Genomic DNA, 26,683 nt, shown 5'->3' with positions numbered 1-26,683 from the left:
AAAAACAGCTACTTATGGCATAGTTGTATTTACTGAGAGGAAAATAACTTTTCATCACTATCTGAACCAAAAACAGAAGATTTAAACAGGATGGTTTGTTCTAACCACAGAAAAAAAAGATATTTAGCCTTGGCAGGCAGTAAACAACAAAGGTTGAGTGATGAGATCATCTATTTATCGCCCCTGTTGGCTAGTCAGTTTTAAGAATTATACTCTGACAAGCTCCAGTTATATACAGCAAATAAACAGGACAAAGACAACTGGGTTTGCCAGATAGATGATAAGAGGAGGGAGTTAGATAAGCAGTATGTGACAGATGTGGTCGGTGTTTTAGACCTGTTAGGGAGTTTCCTGAAATAATGGGTTTGGCTGCCAGAACAGTGATGAGAAACTGGAAATCAAAGCAACTAGTTTGAAACTCTTTGGTCTGCAATGTGACTGCTGGCTCAGATATTTCACAGGTAAAACAAGTAGTTGAGAGACGGCTTTGACTCCTTCTGGGAGCTGTCATAAATACAGAAGGTACAAGTGTGGGAACAGAGACCGAACAGCAGAATTCAAAGTCCTGCATATCAGCACACTCTATGTCATGTTTTACATGATCATTTGCTGGAAAATTTCCTGTACTTTAAAATCCCAATGTTAACAGATATGATTTTACAAAACACATAGAGATTGCAATAACACAGTACTGTGAGCTACAGTACACAGCCTGTCTGCTGCTACTATTAGTATGTTCTAATAGTTTGAGCACACACGAAAGGCTGGTTCAGAATAGGAGGTTCTACTGCCTTATTCATGTGCAAGAAGTGACAAAGCTCTGTATAAAAGCAAGTCTCTTCTTACATTTAGAAAATGGGTGACAGTCCCAAAACCTCCAATCTCTCTTTGATATATGCCTATGTATGAATTAATACTCTCTGAATTCATCATACTGTAAATGACAGTTCCACACAGCATTTAATGTGTATATGCTTGAATGACCTAAATGCAACAACAAAATCATGAGAGCTTTCACTATTCTGGTTCCCACTTCACAGGCAATTTAATGTATAATACTAAAAACTTTCCATTCACCTCTTCACATGCACACAAGGAGTATTGGTCCACAGACAAAACCAAAATGGAAAAGCACAAAAAAGCGCAAACATGATAAAACATTTTCAGATTAAAAAAAGCCATCTAAAACACACAATCTACCATCATGCATCTCCACTCTATCAGAAAGACCACAAAAGAAAATCCTTCATTTTGGAACCTCAAGCACTCCTGGTAGCTGGTATGCTAAAGGCACTACAACCTAATTTTCACATTGGCTGTCACAGCACAAAAGGTACCTGCAAGATGAATGTAGTCTAGGGGATTTAACCATCCCGAAGCCATACAGCCCGGCTGTACCAGCTAGTAATGGGCCATACTTATGAGAACGGCCTTTGGTTGAAAACAGCCACAGTTTCAGTTGTCTGTCCCACATGTGTCTGATGGAACAGATACACTCCCATTTTAAACAGTCCAGCAGCATGTCAACCTTATTTTACTGTTCTGTTTTCTACTGTCTTCTGGATTGAGTGATGGGATCATGATGTGTCTTGGGTGATCCAATCACAAGTTTAGACAACTACTAAGCCTGAACTCATCCTGTGTAGCCAAGGGACTGAAGCTGCTGCAGTATGGGGCTAGAACAGTGACTTTCAATGTTGGCATCAAAAATAAAATTTGGCATCCTAAACAAAACGTGAACTGAAAAAGGAGACACTGGCATTGAAACAAATCCTGGCACTTAAGACTGTTCTACTGAAAAATAAAACATGTATTTCATGCTGATTTTGTTTGTATTTTGATGTGTTTTTCAATGATGATCTTCAGAATTTTTCATGTCAGTTATTTTTCAGTGTGACAGGTTTTTAGTTTGAACATTCTGTCACTGTTTCAAGAGGAGGGATTTGAGGGGAGAGGCAAGAAGAGTGAGATTTGAGAATGCTCTGCTCTGAAGCCACTGACATGACCACCACCAAGTTCACTTGAAACTCTCAAACCACCAGCAAGGTTATTATTGCAAATTGAAATTGAAACAAAACCAAATAAATAAAATGTCATCAACCGAATTAAATAAAAACATATTTTCAGGAAAACTAAAACTGAAACAATATTGCCTGTTTACAAAACACATTAAAATAAAGTGAAAATTCTTTTTTTTTTTTTTTTTTTTTTTAAACAATAAAGTATCAGTATTAATTTATCGTCATTTTGCAAATGATACGGTCAGAATCTTCACTGAACATCACTGATGGAGGAGGAACACAGTCCTCGTCTAGGGCAATAGCTTAACCTGGGCTGTTGTGATGGAGCCAGATGTGATTTCTCTGATTTCCCATTGCTGGGTGAGGATGAGTCTTATTTCATCAATATTATTTTCTTGAAACTAGACATTATCCAGAAGTATGCTGGTTTACCTTAGGCCTTATCATCCCCCTCCTGATGTGTCAATGTAAAATGAATCCCTGCTGTTTGTCCACATGCATTCTAGTCTTCTAAAATTAAATAAGACAATGATGTAAATATCGTGCCATTCAAATTCCATTTAACCAAGGTAATCAGGTCAGGCCTAATGTTGACCAGCTGGGGTTGGGATGAGTGTGGTATTGTTTCAGGTTGATTCCCCAATCAAAATATTTAGACATTGCGGCCATTCCAGACACAGTCTCCACTAGTATCTTTTGTATGTAGCTTCGTACTTCTGACACATTATACTGGGCCAAATGCAAAAACAAATGAAAACTATTGTGAGACTAAAATGGACTATTGTTTTCTTTTTTTCCCTGGACCTTGTTTTTGGATTTCTTCTCCCTTTTTTTGATTGTTTTGTCTGTTTGGACTTGTTTCTTTGGATTTGCCCTTTGCCTGCTTCATCATACCTGTAAGCCTTTGTTACTTTAGTTCTGTTATTAAATTGTTTGTACTGCACCAACTCTGACTTGGTGTCCTACATTTGGGTCCAGCCCCTTACTTCACTGTTCTCCTTGTATGCATAAGCTGGTCTGGTGGAGGTCTGCTGGAACAAGTGCTAACATTAGCTAATGTCAGCTATCATACTGTAGCTAATATTAAGTTATGTTTGAAAAACAGCAGATGAACAGACTTGAAAAAAGACAGACATGAAGAAAAAATCAGACAATGGTCTTTGAAAAAAACATCAACATACAAGAAATATCAAAATGTATTTTTTTCAGTGGAACATTTTTCAGTACCAATTTTTCCAGTAGTGTTTTCAATGCCAGTGTTTTCTTTTTCTTAGTTCAGGTAATGTTTTCATTGTTCTAGACCAATATTGGCATTGCTCTAATGTGCTGCTCCTGTTAAGCTGTGTCTTTGTGGTGTTTGTCCTCAGAGCAGCTCATATTGGGTAAAACAAGCCTCATATCTCATCCTAAATTGCATAAACAGAAACAGATTTAACATTTTTTAGAGCTCTCATATAATTTTCTAAGTTTAGATATCATTATGGGGGTCCACTAACAAAGTGGTGTTGTGCTTGAATCCTACTTGTTTCAGGGATGGGGAAATACTATTTTGATTCATTTTGTACACTTACAAAATGTACAAGGTGGGTTTTGATTGATTGAGATTTTTAGACTCAGTATCCTTTTTTTTTTGTCTCCTGCCATATCAGTAACAGTGGGGCAAAAAAAAAGGCCACTGAAACAATGGATAATGTTTAAAAAAATGTAAATCTGGCATTTTTCACCGCGGCAGTTTAACTCAGGCAAGATTACACATGGTACAATCTGATAATTTCTACAGCTGGGGAGTTAGTGGGGGGGGACAGGTCCTACACGCACACACACAAACATACATGCTCGACTACTATGGCCCTCAGTTAAAGTGCAGCATGACCTGCTAATGGTGTCCATGTATCACTGATGATGAATGACATCACCAACACTGTCCAGTGAACTTACCTGTCAGTCCATATGACCTGATGTTTACTTCTCTTGGTTCACTTGTATTAAGTTATTGTCAACATAAAGTGAACAAGAACTAAAAGTCAACAATAGACTTCTTTTCATCTGAACAAAATAAACTGAACCAAAGTTTACATCAGAAGGCTGCAGTACTTACTGGATTGGGCAGTCCTGGCCTTTATAGGTTGAGTAAAAACTCCTAAACCCATGTCAGATCTTGCTGCCAGGCAAAACATGTAGATTGTATCTGGCTTTAGACCATCAACTGCATAGGAGCCTGCTGGGTCAAAAATGACATGATGCTGTGGAGAGATGAAAACCATGAAATCATGAAGGTCATGGTACACACACACAAATGTGTTTTTTAGTGGAACATTTGTACTTTGGGAGCCAAGCCCTGGTATTAAAGAGCTAAACCCCCATAAAAAACCAGCATTAGCAACCAGGTTAGGGTAATGGCATTTTTAGTGTGTCCGCTGCTAGCTCAGAGGTTGTTACTGGATCTTGGCAGATAGGTCATCTAACCATTTCATCTGGGCAAAATGAAACTGCAGTAAATTTAAGCTGGAACCATTTATAACTATTCTTAAATGACTCCTGCAGGGACACCAGGGTTGCCGCAGGAACAAGCAACAGCAAATAAATGCAGCTCAAGCAGTTTTAAATGGAGCCTGAAACTGTATACTCTAAAGAATGTGATAGATGTTAAAGCAATCACTTATAAAATTATATATATCAACACAAACATGCAATCAGCTGTAGAACATATAGTACATAAGACACACACATACTACATTAGCCATTTGCCACAGGCATCAACATAAAGGCTTTACATTCACCAAACAACAAAACAAAGACAACAAAGAAATGCAATATATTGCACATGTATTAAGTGTAAAGTCCATCCCATCAAATGACCTAATTGGAAGATAAGTGTTTTTAAGGTGGCATTTACCTTGTCTGTGGGATTGCTGGCCTCCCAGTAGAGTAGTTCAAAACTAATGATGGGGTCCTGGACAGGCCAAAGCCATGAGAGCATGATGCGTGAGTCTAGCTCGGCCTCTGCCTCAAAACCAGATGGCTGAGCAGGAACTGCAGGCAGAAACAAAGAGATGAATGGACGAAAAGAAAGAAACAAGCAGTGAAGGGTATATTCAACGGTGGAAATACAAAGTAAGGGCATCAGGGGATGAAGTGGGAGGCCAGGCATAGAGAAGCTAGATATTAGGTAAAATCATCTGATGTGATGTGTGTTTCATGTCCATGACTGCCAGGAATTTACTGAGGCATGTTATGCTAATATGGGTGGCCACAGCATCTTTAAACACCATTGTTACAGCCACACTGTGATGTTATACAGTGTTTTCTGGTTGATTGAAGCTTGGTCTTGGCTTTACTCCTTACAACCATGTTTTTCCATTATTGGACCCTAAACTCCTAATTATAGCAAAGTATGGTGGAGCTGAGGTGAGGCAACAAAGCAGCAACTGTCAAGTAACTTATTTAGAAAAGCTTTTCTCAAAGCTGCAATTTTTTTATATTGAAGATACCCTCCAGACATGTTTCAAGATAAAAATAACTTGTGACTTGTGTTTGACGGTTGTTCCACATATGTTTCCTCACTCTAAAACAGCATGAAAACTGGCACCAAACAGCAGGCAGACCAACTTAAGACACTAGCAGTTAACGAGACAGATATTTTTCTCAGGATTTGGTGAAAACCACAACAAAGCAAATTGGAGCAAATATTGGACTTCATTAGAGTGACACAAACATGAATGCTAATTTCGCTCCTTGCCTGTGGAGGTGTAAATAGGCAACTGTTGCAAACTTGTCTGTGTTCCACTGCCCCTGGGGGGCTGAAAAAATAAGTTGCAGCTTTAAATCCCCTCTACATTCACAGACAGGGGTCTTCACTTTTACAAGATCATTGTTAACTAGGACTCAGCGGAGTTAAACCATGGCTTAAACTTTCCTTTCTTAAGTTTCCTTTGAACATAATAACATCCATATGCCTCTGTCAAAAGCCATCCATTGTTGCCTGGTTTTGACAAGGAGGCGGCAGAGAATTCGCATTCGCCATGTGTTTGGCCATCAAGTGGTATTTCAGACTGGATGTGCTACGGTGATAATTCATTTCACACCAACAATACACACAGATAACTTTGGTCTTGTCAGTCAAACCATCTGGCAACTTTCTGAAACTAAACTTTCCATTCAGAATCTTGCTCGCATCCATTTTCGGCCTTTCGCGCTTGATGTCCACACAGGCCTTTTTTAAAAAATTTTTTACGGCTAGTGAGCAGGCAAGACATGCGTGGGGGCGTGCCTATTGTTTTGTTTCCGGTTTACAATCGGATCCTGTAGTTTTTGTAACGTTACTAGCAGTGGCCACAGCTTATAAAAAACTACAAGTTCAACGCTCAGAAAGAGCGTTGATCGCGCGATAAAAAAAATTCCGCCGTTAAAATTGATTTGCGTTAACGCGTTAATAACGCGATATTTTTGACAGCACTAAAAAAAAAATATAATATTTTTATATAGTATTTATTTATCTTATATAATATATTTATTAAATATCATATTTATATTCATTTTTGTCAGTCTGTAAGGGTGCTGATTTCCATAAATTGTGTGGGTCGCTTGGGCAGCTTTTTCTTCTGTTGCAGCACAGTAAGCTGAGAACATTGAAAAATAGGCTCTCATTCCTCTGCATCCATGCAGCCACTTTGTCCTTGAGGATCAAGTGTGTCAGACCTTTATATTACACACACACCCACATATACAATATATGCTCCTGAGTATCCTTGTACAGTAAATTACTGTGTTCATCTCAGCTGGTGAATATTTGACAGACTAATGTTTCACATTACAGCTCTGTTTTTCAACATAGTATGACTGCATTTATTCCAGTCATTTCTGCTACTAGCAATAGGTTCTTGCATGTATGCATTTAGTATTCAACATAAGTACATGGGTAGCTTGATGAAAACAGCCAGGTGTCAATTCAAATTACACCACTCTCTCATTGCACAATAATTATTGAAGTCATGGAGGTGTAATTTAGAGGTGCTACATGTAGCAGTGACATTTAGCTGTTGACAGTCACACTGCTGTTTTTTTGGTGTTAGTGTTTCAACATCGCCAGCACCACAGCTGCAATGTAATCAAGTGCCTTTACTTGAAGCTATTTGTTATAGTATACTGCTTTTGCAGTTAGTGCACCAGACAATCTACATCTTCAATCTACAAAGAAGGTTGGTGTTTCGATCCCTGGCCTTGGCAGTCTACATGTCGGTGTGTGAGTGTGTGTGAATGGATAATGCTTGTAATGAGCAGGTGGCTTGGCCACTTTTTGAATGTGTGTGTGAGTGGGTGAATGCAGACTTGTGTTGTAAAACCGCTGTGAGTGGTCGGTGCTATTTAAAATAAAGTCCATTTATCATTCACAGTCCATTTTCTTTTATCCTTTTGTAGTTGTCATACTATTATCCATGATTTGTGCACAATTTTGAAGCTGAGAGTAGCCCTTTAGTTTCCTTTAAGCATTGCAATGCAAGACATTGTATGTACCAACAGCATAGTCCAAAAGCGTTTTGAGTATGCATACTGACTGTTTGGAATATACTTTCATCACTTTTCAAATGTGAATATATTACATTAAACTACATACTCAAAACCTGCTCACAATTAATGTTTAATATGGAACTAGGACACAGCTAAAGTTAGCACAAGGTGGTGAAGAATGCTAAAGAGGCAGATAATGCTCTTAGGAGAAGTTGCAGAAGTTAAAAAGACAATGAAATTTGAACTTAAATTCATCATGTTGACAGAAACACAGCTCCAAATTAATGATAATGTTGCTCTGTGTCTGCTGGATGAGTAAATTGACAACTGCTTACACATCTGCCACTTTATAAGGTGATTCAAGTGGCCAAATAATCAATTAATGAGAAATATTGTGAATGCAGGTCTTTGCATTGTGTCTTTACTTTGTGTATTTGCTTATGTTTCTTTGGTAAATTATCTGAATGATTCTTGTATTGCTGTGTGACACTACTCCTGTTGCCACAAAGCAATCTGACCCCTGGCACACTGCTTAAAATGCAATGTGACTGTAACATTTTCAGAGTTTTCTTGCGCTGTTACTTGGCAGTGACATATTGAGCATGTTCATACCTCCCTGCTGAGTCTTGATCTGCAGAACATCAGAGGGAGGCCCGTCTCCCACAGATGTGAAGCCCAACACCCTCAGACTGTAGGTGATATCTGTGGTGAGGCCTGAGATGGTAGTGAGCTGGCTATCATCTGTGTTGTGTATTTGCCAGGCGCTAAGTGGAGCATCATGGTCGGGGCTGTAGTAGACTCTGTAGCCCCGGATTTGGCCGTTGGATTCCTCTGGAGGTTCCCACTGGACCAGCATGGTGCTGGAGCTCAACATGCGTGCCTGGACGTGAATAGGAGGTGATGAGGGTGCTTGCTCGCTTGTACGGGTGTCCACAATATTGCTGGGAGGCCCCCGCCCGACATTGTTGACGGCCATGACACGAAACTCATATTCAGAGAAGGGGCTGAGGCCACCAATGCTGTATCGGGTTGTGGCCACTCCGTCTACTTCCTGGAAGCCATTTTCAGACAGTTTGGCATGGTACTGGATGACATAGTAGGACACCGGTTCTGGGTTGCCAGAGTCCCAAGTCAGGGTTACACTGGTGGCTGTGGTTTCTGTCACAATGAGGGAGCTGGGCTGCTTGGGCAGGGCTATTAGAAAGTAGAGACACAAGACAGTCAGAAAAACAAGTCCCTATAGTCTCCTATTTCTTACCTCTCTCTGGCATGGAGGTCTGGCAGAAGGAACACCCACTGCAGCCTGGATACATGGAGCTCTTCAACACTGCCAGTCTAACTGTTAATTATCATTCAGGAGCCTTTCTCTGTGCTCTCCTAGTCAACACAGGGCAAGCACGCTGAGATCATGTATTATGTTGCCAGTCAGAGGGGTGCATGGAATCTTATGTAAATCCATCTGTAGTCTACCTATGGCAAGTGCATATATTTGAGGATCATGCAGCAGAGCTACTGTCCTCAAGTTTTAAAAAATAACAAAACTATTTCGCAATTTGATATGGAACCTATAGTGTCATGGAGCAAAACATTACTCAGTCATGCACACAGGAAGGAATAAACAAAGAATTAATTGTGGACATAGTTCTCTTAATATGTACCCTTACGTATTACAGTAGATAATTTGTGTGTACAACAGAAAATGAATGTTGACATATGGTTAATGTTTAATATTGCTTAATGCTTAATCAGCTCCTTCAGCAACAACTGCTGCATCTAAGACAGAACTCTACCGCAGGTCCTTCATTCCAACAGCCATCAGACTGTTTAACTCCGGCATCATGTAATGTAGTACTATGTTGATGCTGTTTTCCATTTCAACATCAAAAACCTACTGTTTTTATACTGCTGTTATATATGCTAATGTATGCTCATATCCATTATTTCTTGTGCTATTTTTTGTTTAATTGTGTTGTATCTTTTTTTCGAATGTGCTATAGTACAAACACTGAATTCATTATCCACATTTGACTCATACAATTCAATGTTCTTTTTTATGCAACAGTATTTCTAGGTGCAATTCAACATATTTTGGCATTGGCAGATTGTTCACAAATGGCAACAGTCTTTGTTTGTAATCTGTACAGAATATACATATACATAGTTTATTTTTTATTTTTATCCTGTATCCGTTTTATCTCTATCTGTTTTTGCCTATTTTAAATTTTTTTTAAAAAATACTTTGCTGGCTGTAACAACTTAATTTCCCTGGCGTGGAATCAATAAAGTTTTTATCTCATCTTATCTTATCATTAAGGGATGTCACAGATAATACAACATTGTTAATAGGCAAACAAGCAAAATCTAAATATGTCTATCAATGTATGTGTGTCCAAAATCAAAACATTAAATCCTGGTTTCTCTTTCATATTACATCATCCAGTGAAAACTACTACTTCTTATTATTAAAGGATTGACCTGTGATAACCAGTTACAGCTGTCAGATCTCAGACAATCTAATCTAAATGCAGCTTCAGTCTGATTTTGGACTCCAGTAATTAACCTACCAAGCAATGCTGAAGTTGCCCAATAATTCAGGAACAAAAAAATAAGGAATCTGAAAGCACAATTTAGTAATCTGCATGCACAAATGAATCATTCAGGAGCATGAAATACTAACCTCTGTTAGTATGTTAGCCTCAATGAAGCTGCTCCCCCCGGTCAAATTAATAAACCTAAACCTAAGCCAATAAAATTTATTCAAAAGCTTTTTGCTTAGTCTTGCCCCTCTAAAAAAGAAGATAACATGGAGCAGGAGGTTATGGTATGACACATGGTCCACGCTCCATGGTATACACCCTAAACTGACAAATTAAAGTAAGCATCATGAAAACAAAGGAAATGGCGATTCACCAACATGGAAGAATTTCATTTAACCTTGACAGGGTAGTCTTAGAACATATAGGAAGGCCAGGGCAGCCGATTCATCATTAATAGAGGAAAACAAGAACAATCTCAGGTTTCATTTCAGCAACAGAGAGTAAAAACTCTATTGAGCCATGCCCTCTATACAGGTGCTGGTCATAAAATTAGAATATCATGGAAAAGTTGATTTATTTCAGTAATTCCATTCAAAAAGTGAAACTTGTATATTATATTCATTCATTACACACAGACTGATATATTTCAAATGTTTAGTTCTTTAATTTTGATGATTTTAAACTAACAACTGATGAAAATCCAAATTTCAGTATCTCAGAAAATTAGAATATCACTTAAGACTGATACAAAAAAAGGATTTCTAAAAATGTTGTCCAACTAAAAAGTATAAACATGAAAAGTATGAGCATGTACAGCACTCAATACTTAGTTGGGGCTCCTTTTGCCTGAATTACTGCAGCAATGCAGCGTGGCATGGAGTCAATCAGGCTGTGGCACTGCTCAGGTGTTATGAGAGCCCAGGTTGCTTTGATGGTGGCCTTCAGCTCTCTTCTGCGTTGTTGAGTCTGGCATCTTGCATCTTCCTCTTCACAATACCCCATAGATTTTCTATGGGGTTAAGGTCAGGGGAGTTTGCTGGCCAATCAAGAACAGGGATACCATGGTCCTTAAACCAGGTACTGGTAGCTTTGGCACTGTGAGCAGGTGCCAAGTCCTGTTGAAAAATGAAATCTGCATCTCCATAAAGTTGGTCAGCAGCAGGAAGCATGAAGTGCTCCAAAACTTCCTGATAGACAGCTGCATTGGCCTTGGACCTAAGGAAACACAGTGGACCAACACCAGCAGATGACATGGCACCCCAAACCATCACTGACTGTGGAAACTTGACACTCGACCTCAGGCAACGTGGATTCTGTGCCTCTCCTCTCTTCCTCCAGACTCTGGGACCTTGATTACCAAAGGACATGCAAAATTTACTTTCATCCGAGAATATGACTTTGGACCACTCAGCAGCAGTCCAGTCCTTTTTGTCTTTAGCCCAGGTGAGACGCTTCTGACGCTGTCTCTTGTTCAAGAGTGGCTTGACACAAGCAATGCGACAGCTGAAACCCATGTCTTACATACGTCTGTGAGTAGTGGTTCTTGAAGCACTGACTCCAGCTGCAGTCCACTCTTTGTGAATCTCCCCCGCAGTTTTGAATGGGTTTTGTCTCACTATCCTCTCCAGGGTGCGGTTATCCCTATTGCTTGTACACTTTTTTTCTACCACATCTTTTCCTTCCCTTTGCCTTTCCACTAATGTGCTTGGACACAGAGCTCTGTGAACATCCAGCCTCTTTAGCAATGACCTTTTGGGACTTGCCCTCCTTGTGTAAGGTGTCAATGATCGTCTTTTGGACAACTGTCAGGTCAGCAGTCTTCCCCATGATTGTGTAGCTTACAGAACTAGACTGAGAGACCATTTAAAGGCCTTTGCAGGTGTTTTGAGTTAATTAGCTGATTAGAGTGTGGCACCAGATATCTTCAATATTGACCTTTTCCACAATATTCAAATTTTCTGGGATACTCAATTGGGGGTTTTCATTAGTTGTCAGGTATAATCATCAATATTAAAAGAAGTAAATACTTGAAATATGTTGGTCTGTGTGAAATGAATGTATACATTATACAAGTTTCACTTTTTGAATGGAATTACTGAAAAAAATAAACTTTTCCATGATATTCCAATTTTATGACCAGCACCTGTATGCTTCTTATAGATAATATTATCAGGAAACACTGAACTAAATGTTCATTGCTATGCAGATGACATCTGGTTATATTTATCAAGGAAGCCAGATGCAACCAATCAATTACCTATACTTCAAACATGTCTTAGGGATCATAAAGACCTAGATGACCTGCACCACCTCTAACACCACCATAAGGAATTTGGGAGTTTTCTTTGATCAGGACATGTCCTTTAACTCCCAAGTCAAACAATTTCAAGGACTGCCTTTTTGCACCTATGTAATGTTCTGCATTTGATAGTTCGAGGCTGGATTATTGCAATTCCATGCTATCAGCTTCCCCAACAAATTGCTAAAGATTCTCCAGCTGAATCAGAATGCTGCAGCACCCGTTCTGACAAAAACTAAGAAAAGAGATCATATTTTTGCACCGGCTCCCTGTAAAATCTAGAATAGAATTGAAAATCCTTCTCCTTACCTACAAAGCCCTAAATGATCAAGCACCATCCTATCTCAAAGAGCTCATATTACCTTATTACCCCACTAGAACACTGTGGTCCCAGAATGCATGCTTACTTGTGGTTCCTAAAGTCTCTAAAAGCAGAGTGGGAGACAGAGCCTTCAGGTATCAAGCTCATCTCATGGTTGCGCCTACTTCTGTGGACCTGCAACTATAATTAATAGTGATATTCCTGTTGTTATTATATCTGTATTATTATTGTTATGTAATATACTATCAAATATCATCATATCTTGATAGATACATACACTATCCCACACATACGATATACTGTCCCTTAATGTTTTATTATTAACCATGTCTATTATTAACTTAGCTGTTACCATAATTATTATTGTCATTGCAGTGTATCTCTCTCTCTCTCTCTCTCTCTCTATCTATCTATCTATCTATCTATCTATCTATCTATCTATCTATCTATCTATCTATCTATCTATCTATCTATCTATCTATCTATCAAGCCTAATTGCCACTGTTTAGATTAAAGATTCAAAAGTGAGGGTTGTACATGCTGTTTCAGGAGAATGTGTTAGTGAGCCTGTGGGAGGATGACATACGCACCTACTTGCTGTGGTAACTTGTGTAGCTACCTAACAGCTTGGAGCAATGTAAAGCAGCTTGTGTTAGGTAGTGCCAGCCACATTCCATAAAACAAATGACAGCAGCAAGGAATAATGGCACTATGTGCAGAATGAAAAATTAAATTTCAAATCAACTGAAGTGTCTATATTTTAGGTTTCTCAGGACATTCAACTGAATGTAACTTGGGATACAGTTGAAAGCTCTAAAAAAGCGGACAGTTAGCTTGTTACATATACTGTTGCCATGGTCAAGAATGAAAAGTCAAACTGCTTTTTAAGGCTGACAGCCGTGGCCTTCCATACAACCATAGGGGTAAGTGACTATTATAAATATATATTATTTTAGAAACCTGACACTTTAAAACTTCAGGACTGAATCTAAAAATTTTGTATCACCAGGCACAAGAAAACATGTCAAATCACCCACAAACACATGTAATTTCTCTTCAATTAAATCTAATTATTCAGTAATGTTTTTTTCTGCTTCCACTTTCACCACTGTCCTATGTGAGCTCACATTCTATCTAGATGCACCAACCTCCACAGAGAGTGTTTCTGACCTTTGACAGCGATCTGAGCTGTGGTCTCAATCATGCCAAGGGAAGATATGGCCACACAGGTGTAGTTTGCAGACTGCCGGATGTTGGTCAACTCCAGGACGTTGCGGCCAATTGGCATCTCTTCCTCCCTGGTCAGCTCCACTTCTCCACTCATCCACTTGACATAAGGCATGGGAGCACCAACCGCAACGCAGGTCAGGTTGACGCTGCCGCCGGGCATCACCTCATGATTGTTGGGAGGGATGGAGAAACGGGGTGGCACACGACGAACTGCAGGGGTAAAGAAAGGGAGTGTGAGAGGACACAGGAGGAGGTGTAGGGGATCACTGGACCATTGTGCTGACTTCCTGTTTGACTGACCTGGGTTGTACTGTGCAACAGTGTGTGTGAACTTGTCAGGGCTAATGAGCCTGAATAATATTAGTTTTGGCCTGTTACAGTTTTACTGTCCCATCACAATCTAAACTTTGTTTTAGACTATTTAATGGAAAGAGTGTGTGTTTTTCTGCATAAATCAGATTAAGGCCAATTTATAGGCAGTGTTTTTCTGTTGCTACCTAAATACTCCTCATTATATCTGGGTTCAGTTGAGATTTTTAGTCCTTTGGCTTACATGTTAATTTAGAGAATGTAATTAATGTTATTCTACATTGATATTTAGCATTTGGGGTCTCATTTATAACCTTTGCGTATGCACAAAACTGAGCCTGAAAGAGTTGTATGCCACCTCCCACACAAAAGTTGTGATCTATAAAACAATTTTGATGGGAGAATGTACACACCTGTGTCTAAAGTCTGACCCATACAAACATTTTGGCCGGACTGTGTGGTAACAAACTGATGAAATATTGTCGTTGTAGAAATCCAAACTTGCATTAAATAGCCTAAAAGAGCTTCAGAACAGAGCTTCAGTAGTTTTTCATCGTATCTATATTTTAATACTGTGCATATTGCCTATGTGACAATTGGAAGGAACCAGTTTCACTGATTGTTTTGGTGCATTATTTCCCCACAAATGTAAGATGAGTTGGAGCTTGTCCTCCCGGTATTTCCGTTGCTTTGAAAGTGTAGTATTATCCCTGTTGTCCTTGCTTCAATTGAACCGGGTGCCTTTTCATAAAACTTGTTAATTTATGGTATTTTATTTCTTGTCAATGCTGATACTGGTTTGGATATGTTATGAACATTTCCCCTTGGCAATAGCTGCCTAATTTCAACAAAATGTGTCAAAAATCCTCTATTTAGCTACCACGCTTTCCAGTGTTTCAACTCTGAAAACTTTGGAACACTTGTTCTATTCCTCATTAATTTTTGGTAACTCTACCAATATTCAAAATCTACACAGTTCATTTGTTGTGACCACTTTGCATTGTGGGACACAATAAGCAAGATGCATTTTAGCCAAACCAGGTATTTTTGGCATACTGCAGATTTTGCTTTTGTTTGCATACTGTTATGGACAGCAGTCCAGCATACAGCCTGATTTTTTATTTTTTATTTTTTGGCACCTTGGCAATTCCAGTATTTTGATGATTTGAACCATAATCCTACCTCTAAGTAGGCCAGTGGATTTATGCTTTTAAAATCAATTTGTAAAGACTAGCATCATTGGTGAGCATCATGTCTCATATTAATTTTGTGAAATTGCTTTCAGTAGAAAACATTTCAAGCCAATCTGCTTTTATTGCTGCTGCTTTTAATAATGAATTGCAATGAATGGAAAACAATGGCTACCAGAAAGGTAGTTATAACATATTACTTAATCAGTCAAGCACATTATGATATACACCTTTAACCCCATCTTGATGATTCATTGTATCTCATCCCTTTCGATGATGGCCCTCTTTGAAATGTTCAGATATGAACACAATGATACGATGGGCTCTATTTTTTTCCCCGCCCCACAAAGTGGTATTTTCGTGCAGCGCAGTAGGGGGAGGTGTCGACATAATCAGCAGGCGGATTTGGATTTTCGGTCCATTTCGGTCCATGCTGGCGGCGTAAAAGTGCGCTGAAAGCTCACCACCCCATACCTGGTCAACTCTGTGTGCGCTCGTGCTCGTGCGCTCATGTCACCAACACCTCACAGTCAGGTTTCCACAGTGTCTGGCATTTCACTGCGATCAATTATTAGCAACAGCCACGATTCAATGCAACTATCTGAGTCAGCACATACAGTCAGACCTAAATTTATATATTTTGATCAGTATCTCATCTGACCACATGGAAAGCGCGTTCGGCACGTGTAATGGTCACTCAACCTGACTGAATGTACACAGGTGAAACAGGGATGTCTGGTGATCTGTGACTCAAATTGCCTGGTGACAAACGTATATGCCACTTTCCCCGGGTCGGCACGTGACTCGTTCATCCTGGCAAATTCTAGCATCCCTACAGTCTTTCGGGGGACACCCCTCTGGATGGGTGGCTGCTAGGTGATAACAGCTATCCACTGAAAACGTGGTTGATGACGCCATATATCACACCGTCAACAAGACGGCAGCGTGGTTTTAACGGTGTTTTCAGCAGTGCTCGGTCAGTCATCGAACGCACATTTGGGGTTCTCAAAATGCGTTTTAGATGTCTGGACCGGACAGGTGGTTCATTAACATGCAGCCCTCAGAGTGTCGGTGCATTCTTCATGGTATGTTGCATTTTACACAACATGGCTGTATGACGTGGATGTCACTATGAACTCAAGGAGGACACATGAAGGGACTTAAGATGGAGAGAGGCCAAACTTCATGTGCCGTGTCGACTGGGAGAGCAGCAGAGTGCACGGGAGAGGAGGGAGCGCCTCGCTGCCCAGCTTTGTCATTAAGTGAGTATTTGCCATTACATCAGTTCAAAAAACATCTGACGATCAATAACTTTCCACACTAAACAGACAGACAGTATTGAAATAAATTTCACGAGGCCGTAGATACAGCCACTGAACGTCAGTCTCCTCCTGGGAGAAGTTTGGGTGTCAGACAGTTTCCTGCGTGGGCTCAGCCATCCTCGAAACTCGCCATGTGCCAAGCCAGCAGCATTTTTAAAGGTGAGGCGAGGAGCTGGTGTGATTGGTGAAGATTGGATTCAGCTGTGTCAAACCCACTCCACGCCTTCTCCCCTCCCTCCTTCCGAGTTGTGCCGCTGAGTAGGACTGAGATGAAAAGGGGGAGGAATTTCGCCAGTGGCACAGTGCACGAAAATACCAAAGTCTGCGCCGCCACAGCCCATCGGTGAAGGGACCTGACTTTGCGCCATGCAAAGATGCATGCAAAAATAGAGCCCGTTATGTTAACACTGTCTATAAAGAGCTCATCTACAGTGTGTTATGAGGGTACTCATAATGTTTTATGACTACACTCAGTAACACAAATAATGCCTTCTAATGTAGTATATCAACAGTCATTACTGATGTGACTTAAAATTAACAAGAATTTCAAGTGCTTATGGATGCTCTTGACTATTTAAAAACTGGAGGTTGACGGATGTTTATAATACATTATGGCAAACAATACTCACCTGTACACACCTCAACAATCAACTGTGGTAAGGACTCATTGTATGCTATAATAATCAATACAGTATCATAAGTTTTCATTGTAAGTATTTAGTAAAGTCAAATACATCTATAATAATTCATGCTTCATCATAATGTTTCATTGTAGTTGTAATGCATTTTTATTTTTGTGCTGCATAGTGGTACAATTTTGTCTAGCTGCTGAAATAAAGCACAAAAAACAAATCTCTGTGTATCTGTACAGTAGTACAGGCACGCATCAATATGTACTTCACTTTACTTAACACATACAATGAAAACTTACCACACTGCATGGACTATTATTGCATACGTAAGTGCTTACAACAGTTGATTGCTGAGGTGTGTATAGGTATATACATCTTTAATGTTTCATGACTGTTGATATAGTGCATCAGAAAGCATTAGGTGTGTTTTGAGTGTAAGTATTATGAATGCACTATAATTCACTATAAATACTCCCATAATGCACTATAGATCTGGTCATCTTTGCCTTTAGACATCTTAAGATTACACCTCGTGCCTATCATGTTTGAACTGCCCTTGATCTCATCAGTGAAAGCCTTCTTGCAGGAACACTTTACTGCAATCTGGGACCAAAGGATTAGTTTAGCTTGCCCTCTTTGAGCCCCATGATGTTGATATGGTATTAACTGATATTATGCAAACTTTTCTCTACAAGATGTTAAATTAGGGTGCACCATCTTCACTTGGAAATGGGGAAAATTGCCAAAGACATGCAGCTGGATTTCTCTGGAGTGTCGAAGGTTTCCTGCTGGGCTGCAGGGATTAAAATGCACCAAGAGATGAGAGTTTTTCCATCATATCCCGATGCTGAGGCACAGAATGTGTGGAGAGAATACTGAAGGATTCTCCCCTATTGTTAGCTCTCTTCCTTATAAATCTCCCCTGAGATCTGCTTCCTCATTACATTACATTTGAATTAGTGCAACAGTACTGTGTGAGCATTAAATATGTAGACAGCTGTGTTGCATAAGTGAACCTCTCCTGACTTAGCTGAGCACAGAGTCATGAAAACCCGACTCACAGAGTGTAATTTAGGCTGCAGGCTGACGTATGGGTGTGAGAAGCTTACACTGTGGATCAGAGGCTTTTCTAAGGGTTTTGTCTTGGTTTAACTACAGAGGGGGAAGAGCAAGTTACAAATTCTATCACTCTGCCTCTTGGTGCAGAAAAATAACATGTAATGTGAGAAGTGGAGCTGGAGCTGAGGCCTGGTTAATGGCACAATATGTTTGGCTGAACAATGACTGACAACATTCAGAAAGTTTTGGAGTACATGCGTGGGCTAAATGTTACTGTGGTAGAGGAGAGAACACAGTTTGTAGGTGCTGCTCATACAAGAACAGCATTGTCTGTTGGCATGGGAAGTGGCGGGCTGTGGAATGCAGATGGCTGGCATTACGACAAATACCCTTGCAGGAGCAATGGAGAACATGATGTGGAGGAAGAGGAGGTAGAGGGGAGAGGAGGCAGAGGGCTGGGAAAGGCAAGATTTAGGGCCAAATTCTAAGATGAGTTAGGTTTGGGCTCAGGGGAAATGTTCTTATTTATTTATTTATTTATTTATTTATTTATTTATTTATTTATTTATTTATTTATTTATTTATTTTTACAAAGTCTGGTCATGTATTTGATGCTGCAGGATGCCTAGTTTGAGTTTTGATAAAAATTTTAAAATTAAGATTTTTACAACTCAACAGCAAAGACATTTACTTTCATTGTCGGTACAATTATTGATCAATACCAGTAACTGTGCTAATACATTGGGGGACAGTGGTAACACTGTCGCCTCACAGCTAGAAGGTCCACGGTTTCGATTCCTGCCTGGGGAGCTGTGGATGCCATCAGTTTCCTGCTGCTCAAGGAAAGAGGCCTTTCTGTGCGGAGTTTGCATGTTCTCCCCGTGTTCACCTGGGGTATCCTCCATAAAATACCCCCACTAAAAACATGCAAGAAGATCACCACCTGACCAATGGTGACAAGAAGGAACTGGGTCCCTGGGCGCTGCTGTCGGCTGGCAGCCCACCGCTCCTGCTCTGCTGCGGAGGAAGGACTGACCAGGATGGGTTAAATGCGGAGAAAGAATTTCACTTAAGCATGGCATGTGCAGTTCCCCTCTCGAACTATGTGATCAATAAAGGATTCTTCTTCTTCTTCTTCTTCTTCTTCTTCTTCTTCTTCTTCTTCTTCTTCTTCTTCTTCTTCTTCTTACACACACAATTCTGACTTTAAAGAGCTCATATTATGTCTGGGTTGTTCTCTGTCCTTTAGTGTGTTAAGTATATGTTGTTGTTGTGTTTGTACTGCAGCGCTTGCTCAGCCTGCCTCACCTGTATATGCTTGTGTGTTGCTGTTGAATTTGAAAATTCACTTGAAAGACATTCTCTGAAGGTAACAATATAGCGATGTATGAAAAAGAAACGGTCTTATTGCACACATTCAACACCATTGACCCCCTGTGCAGTGAGGGTGAGGCTTGTGACGATATTAATACAATAGGATGGACTAAAGACAATGCATAAAACCACACAATAAAATATTAAAATCTAGGTAAAAATAGAGTAGAATAAGGCATAAAATGATAGCTATAGATTTTAAAGGTTAGAAGGTTAAAATAGATTACATAGGATGCATAAAATCAAGTAAAATACAGCATTTTAAAAGAAGTGCAGCAGTGCATAAGCACAAAGAAAAGCACAGGAAGTCACAACTAGTTAGTTAAATGCTAAAGTGAAGAGAGAAGTTTTTAGCTTTCTTTTGAAAATATTCAGTGAGCTGCTTCCCTGATATCTGTAGGTTGTGTGCTCCAGAGCTTTGGAGTGTAATGGACAAAGGCTGCATCCCCAATTTTCTTTAAACTGTTGTTGTTGGAACCCTCCAATAAACCAGCAACAGATGGTCGCAGACAATGATATAAGCAAGGACGTATACAAGGAGGAGGACCTTATAATCAATCCTGAATGTTAGTCAGTGCAGAGCAGCTTAAACTGGATGAATGTGCTCTCTCCTCTTGGTTCTGGTTATTAGAACTGCAGAGATTTGAATGAGCTGAAGTCTCTTAGTGTTTTTTCAGGAGGCCAGTGAATAATGCGTTACACTAATCAAGTCTGCTTGAAATAAAGACATGAATCAGTTGGGCATTTTTTTGATTTAGAAATGGCCGTACTTAATATATGTTTCTAGGGTGAAAAAAATGCAGTTTTAGTCATCCAGGGAGTTAATTTCCCCAGATTATTAAACACCATTTCTCTCTTTGTTTCAGAGCGAGCTAGTAGGATTTCAGTTTTGTCCTTGTTTACTTTAAAAAAATTATATTTATTGCCAAGAGACAGTTGGTGATGGAGTCTACAGCTACAGCATCATTTGGTTCAGCACAGATGTACAGTTGCGTGTATAAAGTGTGTAACTATGGAAACATACTTTGTGTTCTCTGATGACGTTACTAAGTGGCAGCATGTACTGTAATGAGAACAGTATTGGATCAAGGCAGCTCCTTTGTGCAACCCCAAGACAGATGTCATGTTTCTTAGACACAAGATCTCCAAGACTAAAGATCCCTTTGATGTTTGTTTTAAACCAGTTTAACACACAAAAACCAACCAACTGTTCAAGATGATTGATTATGATTGAAGATTTTATGGTCAGTTGTGTCAAACACTGCACTTAGATCTAAGAGGAGGGGCCTTACTTTCTTCAGAATTGAGTCTGAGGTCGCTGATTATTTTTGTCAGAGCAGTTTCAGTGCTGTGGTGTGTTCTAAAGTCTGACCGAAATTCCTCCAGAATGTTGTTTTCTTTAAGAAAAGCATTAATTGCACTACACTACACTACACTACACTTTTCCAGTATCTTGCACGCTGTCAAACACCTGTTTTAAAAATGCTGTAGGATTCATTAACAGTCCTACAGAGCTCAGCTAATGTAATACAGGTGAATTTTCCCATGGCTACATCTCTTTTGCAGGATTTATTGAGCTCATCTGTGCTCACGTCAGTAGCAGTGCTGTCTGTTTGAGGTTATTTTGTTTGTGAAGAAGATGCAAGTTGCATCCTCACAGTTTGATGCTATTATACTGTGCGTTGTTATTATGTTGGTTATATTTTACTGTGTTATGTGTTGTGCGTGAGTTTCCTTCCATTTCTGCAGTGGAGGTGTGGCCTAGCTCTTCAGAGCGCAGACAGCGCACCTGATGCTCATCCACTGATTTCTCTTCCTATTTAAGCGGCGTGGTGACGTCTCGCTGCCAGATTGTTCCAGCTTCATTGTAGACATTCCAGCCATTTCCTTGTCCTAGAAATCTTGTCATGTTTATAGTTGCCTGTGAGCATATTCTTGTTTCTTCATTTTCTTTGTTTCCATAGTGAGTTTCCTTGCTATAGTTGAATGTTTTGTTCCTACCCGCTTGCCACGGAGTAGATGATGTTTTTGTTTAAGGGCTGTTATTGCGTTTTTGGAGATTGTGTTTTGTTAGTTCGAGAGTGCACCATTGTTAGTATTTTTTGTTCTTGTTCATAAACTGTTGTGTGTTGTAACGGCTCCCTTCACTTCCATGCTTTGGGTCTGCCCCTTGGGTCCTACTAAAAGTTATACTGATTGCTAATCATAACAGATGCAGAGAGCTGTGGGCGGGTGGGGGCAGTACTGAGCAGCTGGTCAATAGTGGAGAATAATTTTCTTGAGTTCCCAGCATTGTCTGTAATAATTTTAGAAAAATAATCCTTTCTTGACAGACGTATTGCTTTGTTATAGACAGTCAGCTTCTTTGAATATGTTACAGTGAACAATGAGCCAAGTTTTCCTCCATTTTCTTTCAGATGCTCGACAAATTCTCTTCCTCTCATTAACACTGCTGTTGTTCAACCATGGGGAGATTCTGACACTTGACCTCTTTTTAACCTTTAGTGCAGCAACAGCATTTAAAACAGATGCCATTGTTGAAATGTTTAACCATGGCCTTTGACAAAGCAGTCACAGCTGTGTGACTCAAATGACGTCATAATATTACAAAACCTTGCTTCAGCCTTGCCATCAAGGAATTGTCTTTGAACCAGAAATTCCCTTTTACTCTGTGCAGAGATTAGTTTGGTATCAATAAACACATAGTGGTGGTCAGAAATAGGTAATTGTAATAGTGAAACTGTCATGATTCTGTTTTTGTGTTTCCCTCATCCCGGTTCTGACAGTGTTTTTCTTCCTCCCTCCCTGTCAGCAGGCAGAGCGCGAGAAAGACGCGGGTCTGATCTCCTCAGGTGCAAGCTTCATTACACGCACCTGCTCCTCATCTGCCAATCAGCCGGCTTCTTAAACCAGCTCCAGATTAACTCGCACACCAGACTATCCTCTGTGCTCTTGTCACACCAGTCTCCTTCCTGGATGATCGCTTGTCTCTCTCTCTGCGTGTTTTCATGATTCCTTTGTTTAACCATGTTTTCTCTAGCGAGTTCTCTCCTGGACACTTTGAGTTGCTTCCTTATTCAGTCTACGTTTACACTTAGGAAAAACGCATATGTTTTCATGTGGAAACGGAAAACATTTTTAAAAACTCCGGGCAAAGTGGAGATTTCCGAAAACACCGGTTATGTGTTGGCTTGTAAACAAGGTTAAACAGCGTTTTAGGTTCCGAAACGTCACAATATGCGACTGAAAATACTTAACGTCATGTGAGTGACCTATGTTTACACTCGCGCCCATAGGTGTGGCATAGCTATGATGCACTCGACGGAGTATTTATCCGGGTTCATGTAAACGACAACATTTTTGAAAACGATGTTGTGTCCACGATGTTATTTTAGAAAATGCAGGGGCCAAAATATCCGTTTTCCAAAATACCCTGCTACGAGTAAACGTAGGGTTAGTAAGTCATTCTCCCGCATGGTGAGTTTATGTTTCGTTATTTTGCTACTTTCCCCTCTGCGGTGATTTTGATTTTGTCTTCACTCTGAATGAATTTTCCCTGCAAAGGTGATTTTTTTGCTCTACAAATAAACTGTATTTAATCGACTCTCCAGCTGGGTCCAGGCTCTCCTTGTACGCACATAACAGAAACATTGTCAATGTTTAACCCTTTTGTTACTAACTTCAAAACATTACTGTGCTGGTGAGTGGCTTCAATTACATGTTGGATAAGTTCAAAGCTGTCTAGTCAATTCATAAGCCCAATGGCTTTGGAGTCATTCTTTTTGTTGATATCAATATTCACGTCTCCAGTCAGGATATTTGTCATACTTTGTTCCACTAAGTGCGATCAGCTCTAAGAATTCCTGCAAAAACACTGATGAATATCTTGGTGATTGATATAATGTAATGATGATATAATATTATCATATTTTCAATGTTCTTGTGCTTCCTGAAGTTATAGTCATATTTACTTTAAAATTAGCATTATCATTATTAAAATCTTTAAGACAGTTGCCACACAGATTAAAAAAGTCAAAGAATATTTACTATATTTTCCTTTTTTTTTTTTTTCTCCTAAATGTCATTATGTGATGAGCTTTTCTTTATCTCATAATATGATATCTAATCTGTTTAAAGATATATACAAAAACTTTCTCATGTCAGTGGATGGACTACTGGGTGCCTTTTACAAAATATCTTGGATTAGAGTTTGGTTCTAACTCTAAAATTATTTGGGAACCTAAATCTCTCATGTCAAGCTGCATGGCAGTGTATGGGACAGTAATCTAATGGTGGTAGTAAATTTTCAACAGGTGCACAGCAAAAGCCAGAGCTTGACATATAATTTCCCCATTGAGCTTCCAACACACACAAGTGGCCTGGCTCTATTGTTGCCATGTGGGAAGTGTTTCTGAGTCTCTTTTGCTTTAAACTCTGAATCATATCAAGCAAGATCGACTCTGACAACAATAAATAAGCTTTTAATTTTAATGTTCATGTACCAGGGAAGGCTGCAAACCAAAATGAAATTCTGATGCCAGCAGAGGGGAGTGACAAAACTCTGCGTGTGTGCTGGTAGGCAGAAACACTAGAGCCAGTGAACCATCAGAAATCTTATTGATAAACATCATAACATTGGAATTACCTGTTTATATCCTTACCACAGCAAAGTGGGGCTAGTAGGTCACTAAAAAAAGAATGTGTTAGCCTCAGCTGGCCAGCGGTTACATCCCAGTTTCCCCAAAGAACTGAATCTGAATACAGTGTTAAAACTAGCCAATCGCAAGCAAACATTTCAATTTTACATGACATGAATGCAATATAAGGTGTGTGGTTTGTAGCCATACTATTTATCCTCACAGGACTGTAAGCATAACATAGTAGTAATGCATCATGAAAGGTGCCAGATTGTGGAGTGGTGCTAATATCCTCCATATTTTTATACCTGTGGTCTATTATCTGCAGAGCCCCTAAAAGGTCATGGAAATGTTATTTTTGTTAGGTAATTGTTAATAATGAATTCTGATTCCTTCAAAATCATTTGTATTCTTTATTATCCCTTAATGCAGGACCTGCAACTTGACAGTGTTATTCTGAGATCCTAGATAAATTTGATCTTACATAGTATTATATATATTGCAACTATAATGATCTATCAAAGTGTAATAACAGTAATGTTTACAACTAATGCTACCATACTGTCATTTATTTTGCACTCGAACAGGTATACTAGGAATTAACTTGAAATCTGTTTATTTAATCTTGGGCTGAGAGTAAACCCTGGTCTGAATGAGGTGGAGCTGTCCAGCCTGCTTTGTGTTGAATATGAGTCACATGCAGAATCTTGTTGTCCTCAGCTAGAAATAAAGGTACAGCTCTTTTTTGACTCTGTACCATCTACTTTTTGTCCATGAATGTGCCCTTTGTAAAGTCAACAATTTAAAAAGAAGCCAGAGACTAAAGGAAGTCATTGTTTTACAACTATTTAAAACAAATAATTGAAAAAATGCTGAATTAAGGTTCAAGTGAAGACCAAGAAGTCCCTGTCAAGTCCTAGACTTTGTTTTAAGCCCAAACCAAGTCATGATGCACCCGTTATCAAATGTAAAGCCATTTATAAATTTCAAACATGGTGAGAGTTTGTACAGTAAATTTACACAAATTATACATGCTTCATTCTGAATTTGTGTTTACTACTTTCAGTTTGTCTTTTTAAAGTACCATTTAAAAGTACAATAACCTAGTGTGCCTTTTTCATGTCCTGTCACAATTACAATCACGTATCAGGGAAAAGTCAAGTCATGAGTCAATAGCATCAAAAAAGGTAAGTCAAAGTCTAGTTAAAGGCTTTTTTGTTTTTGTCAAGTCATCAGGATGGAGGGACATTATTGCTGCAAGGCTCAGCGTCTCTTCAGAGTCTGTGAATTAGAAGTTTCCATATGTGTTTAAAGTCTGTTCACATTTGATTTTACAGCTCAGACAATTTTATTGAAAATCTCTGGCTCACTTCAGAGATCATCAGGACATCAGAGGCTAACAACCCAGCTCTGCTGGCCGTAAGTTCTTGCAGGTGGTGTCAAGACTGTAAACAAAGGTGGAGGAAGAATGGAGGGCCAAAGTCCAAGCTCCTCATCAGCCACCTCTACCCAGCATTTTCCTGGCTATTGCAGTCTCTGGCAAACAAATCACTCACAAAAGGATTTTGCACTGAATGTTGTGATTTTTACAGAAAAATTGCTCAGCTGCAGCTTTCCCGATAACACCAGTCAGCTAACAAGACATTATGTTGTCAGAGTGGCTAGAACAGTGAATAATTCCAGTAGGACCAGAGGTGGGGGACTGTTCAAGTGCCGCTCTCACTCCCACTATGAAGTGCTTTAAGAGGCTGGTCCTGGTTCATCTACCACCCTGCGCAATAGATAAATAGAGTGTGTGTGTATGTATGAATATGTAAACGGATTAATTTACGTGGCCTTTAGTTTGGCAAAAGTCAGGTAACACTGACATGCTTGTTTGCTGATAATACAACAGTTCTGATGCTAGATGGTATCACTGTGCTGGCCAGCACTGAGGAAACCATCATGTTCTTTTATTAGTGAATTAGAAGCCATGGTGTTACCTGTGGACATGGACGATGTCACGATGCAATGACAATGATTTATTGAAGTTAAAAGCTCTGTTATTAGTGCTACCTATGGTCTGGACAATGACGTGATGGGTGGATGACTGTGGCACTGACACCAGGGAGAGACTGAATTTGCCACTCAGTCATCATGATGACATTAAGTCACAGATACACATTAGGAGCAGCACACAGTTAGAATGCAGACAAACTTGTATCTTTATTGACATGCTGGAGAAAAAAGATGGGTAAAGGAAG

At 39.5% G+C, this 26,683-nt stretch overlaps 1 protein-coding gene across 6 annotated transcripts in view; it reads right to left on the bottom strand.

The window, feature by feature from the left end:
- ptprfa (protein tyrosine phosphatase receptor type Fa) overlaps window positions 1-26,683 on the bottom strand; it is a 365,864-nt gene that overhangs the window by 117,942 nt on the left and 221,239 nt on the right. For all 6 annotated transcript variants that reach the window (XR_011602126.1, XM_070961026.1, XM_070961028.1 and 3 more), the window contains 4 exons: window positions 13,858-14,127; window positions 8,142-8,723; window positions 4,918-5,054; window positions 4,120-4,264 (listed from right to left, as the gene is read on the bottom strand). Coding sequence is in view for 5 of the 6 variants with exons in the window: in XM_070961026.1 (XP_070817127.1) it covers window positions 4,120-4,264; window positions 4,918-5,054; window positions 8,142-8,723; window positions 13,858-14,127 (1,134 nt within the window). In the remaining variant the exon portion in view is untranslated. The remainder of the gene's footprint in view (window positions 1-4,119; window positions 4,265-4,917; window positions 5,055-8,141; window positions 8,724-13,857; window positions 14,128-26,683) is intronic.

Source organism: Chaetodon trifascialis, chromosome 4, assembly GCF_039877785.1.
Source record: "Chaetodon trifascialis isolate fChaTrf1 chromosome 4, fChaTrf1.hap1, whole genome shotgun sequence".
NCBI lineage: Eukaryota > Metazoa > Chordata > Actinopteri > Chaetodontiformes > Chaetodontidae > Chaetodon > Chaetodon trifascialis.
Note: the sequence above shows the minus strand (reverse complement) of the source record. Positions and strands in the feature narration are given on the sequence as shown.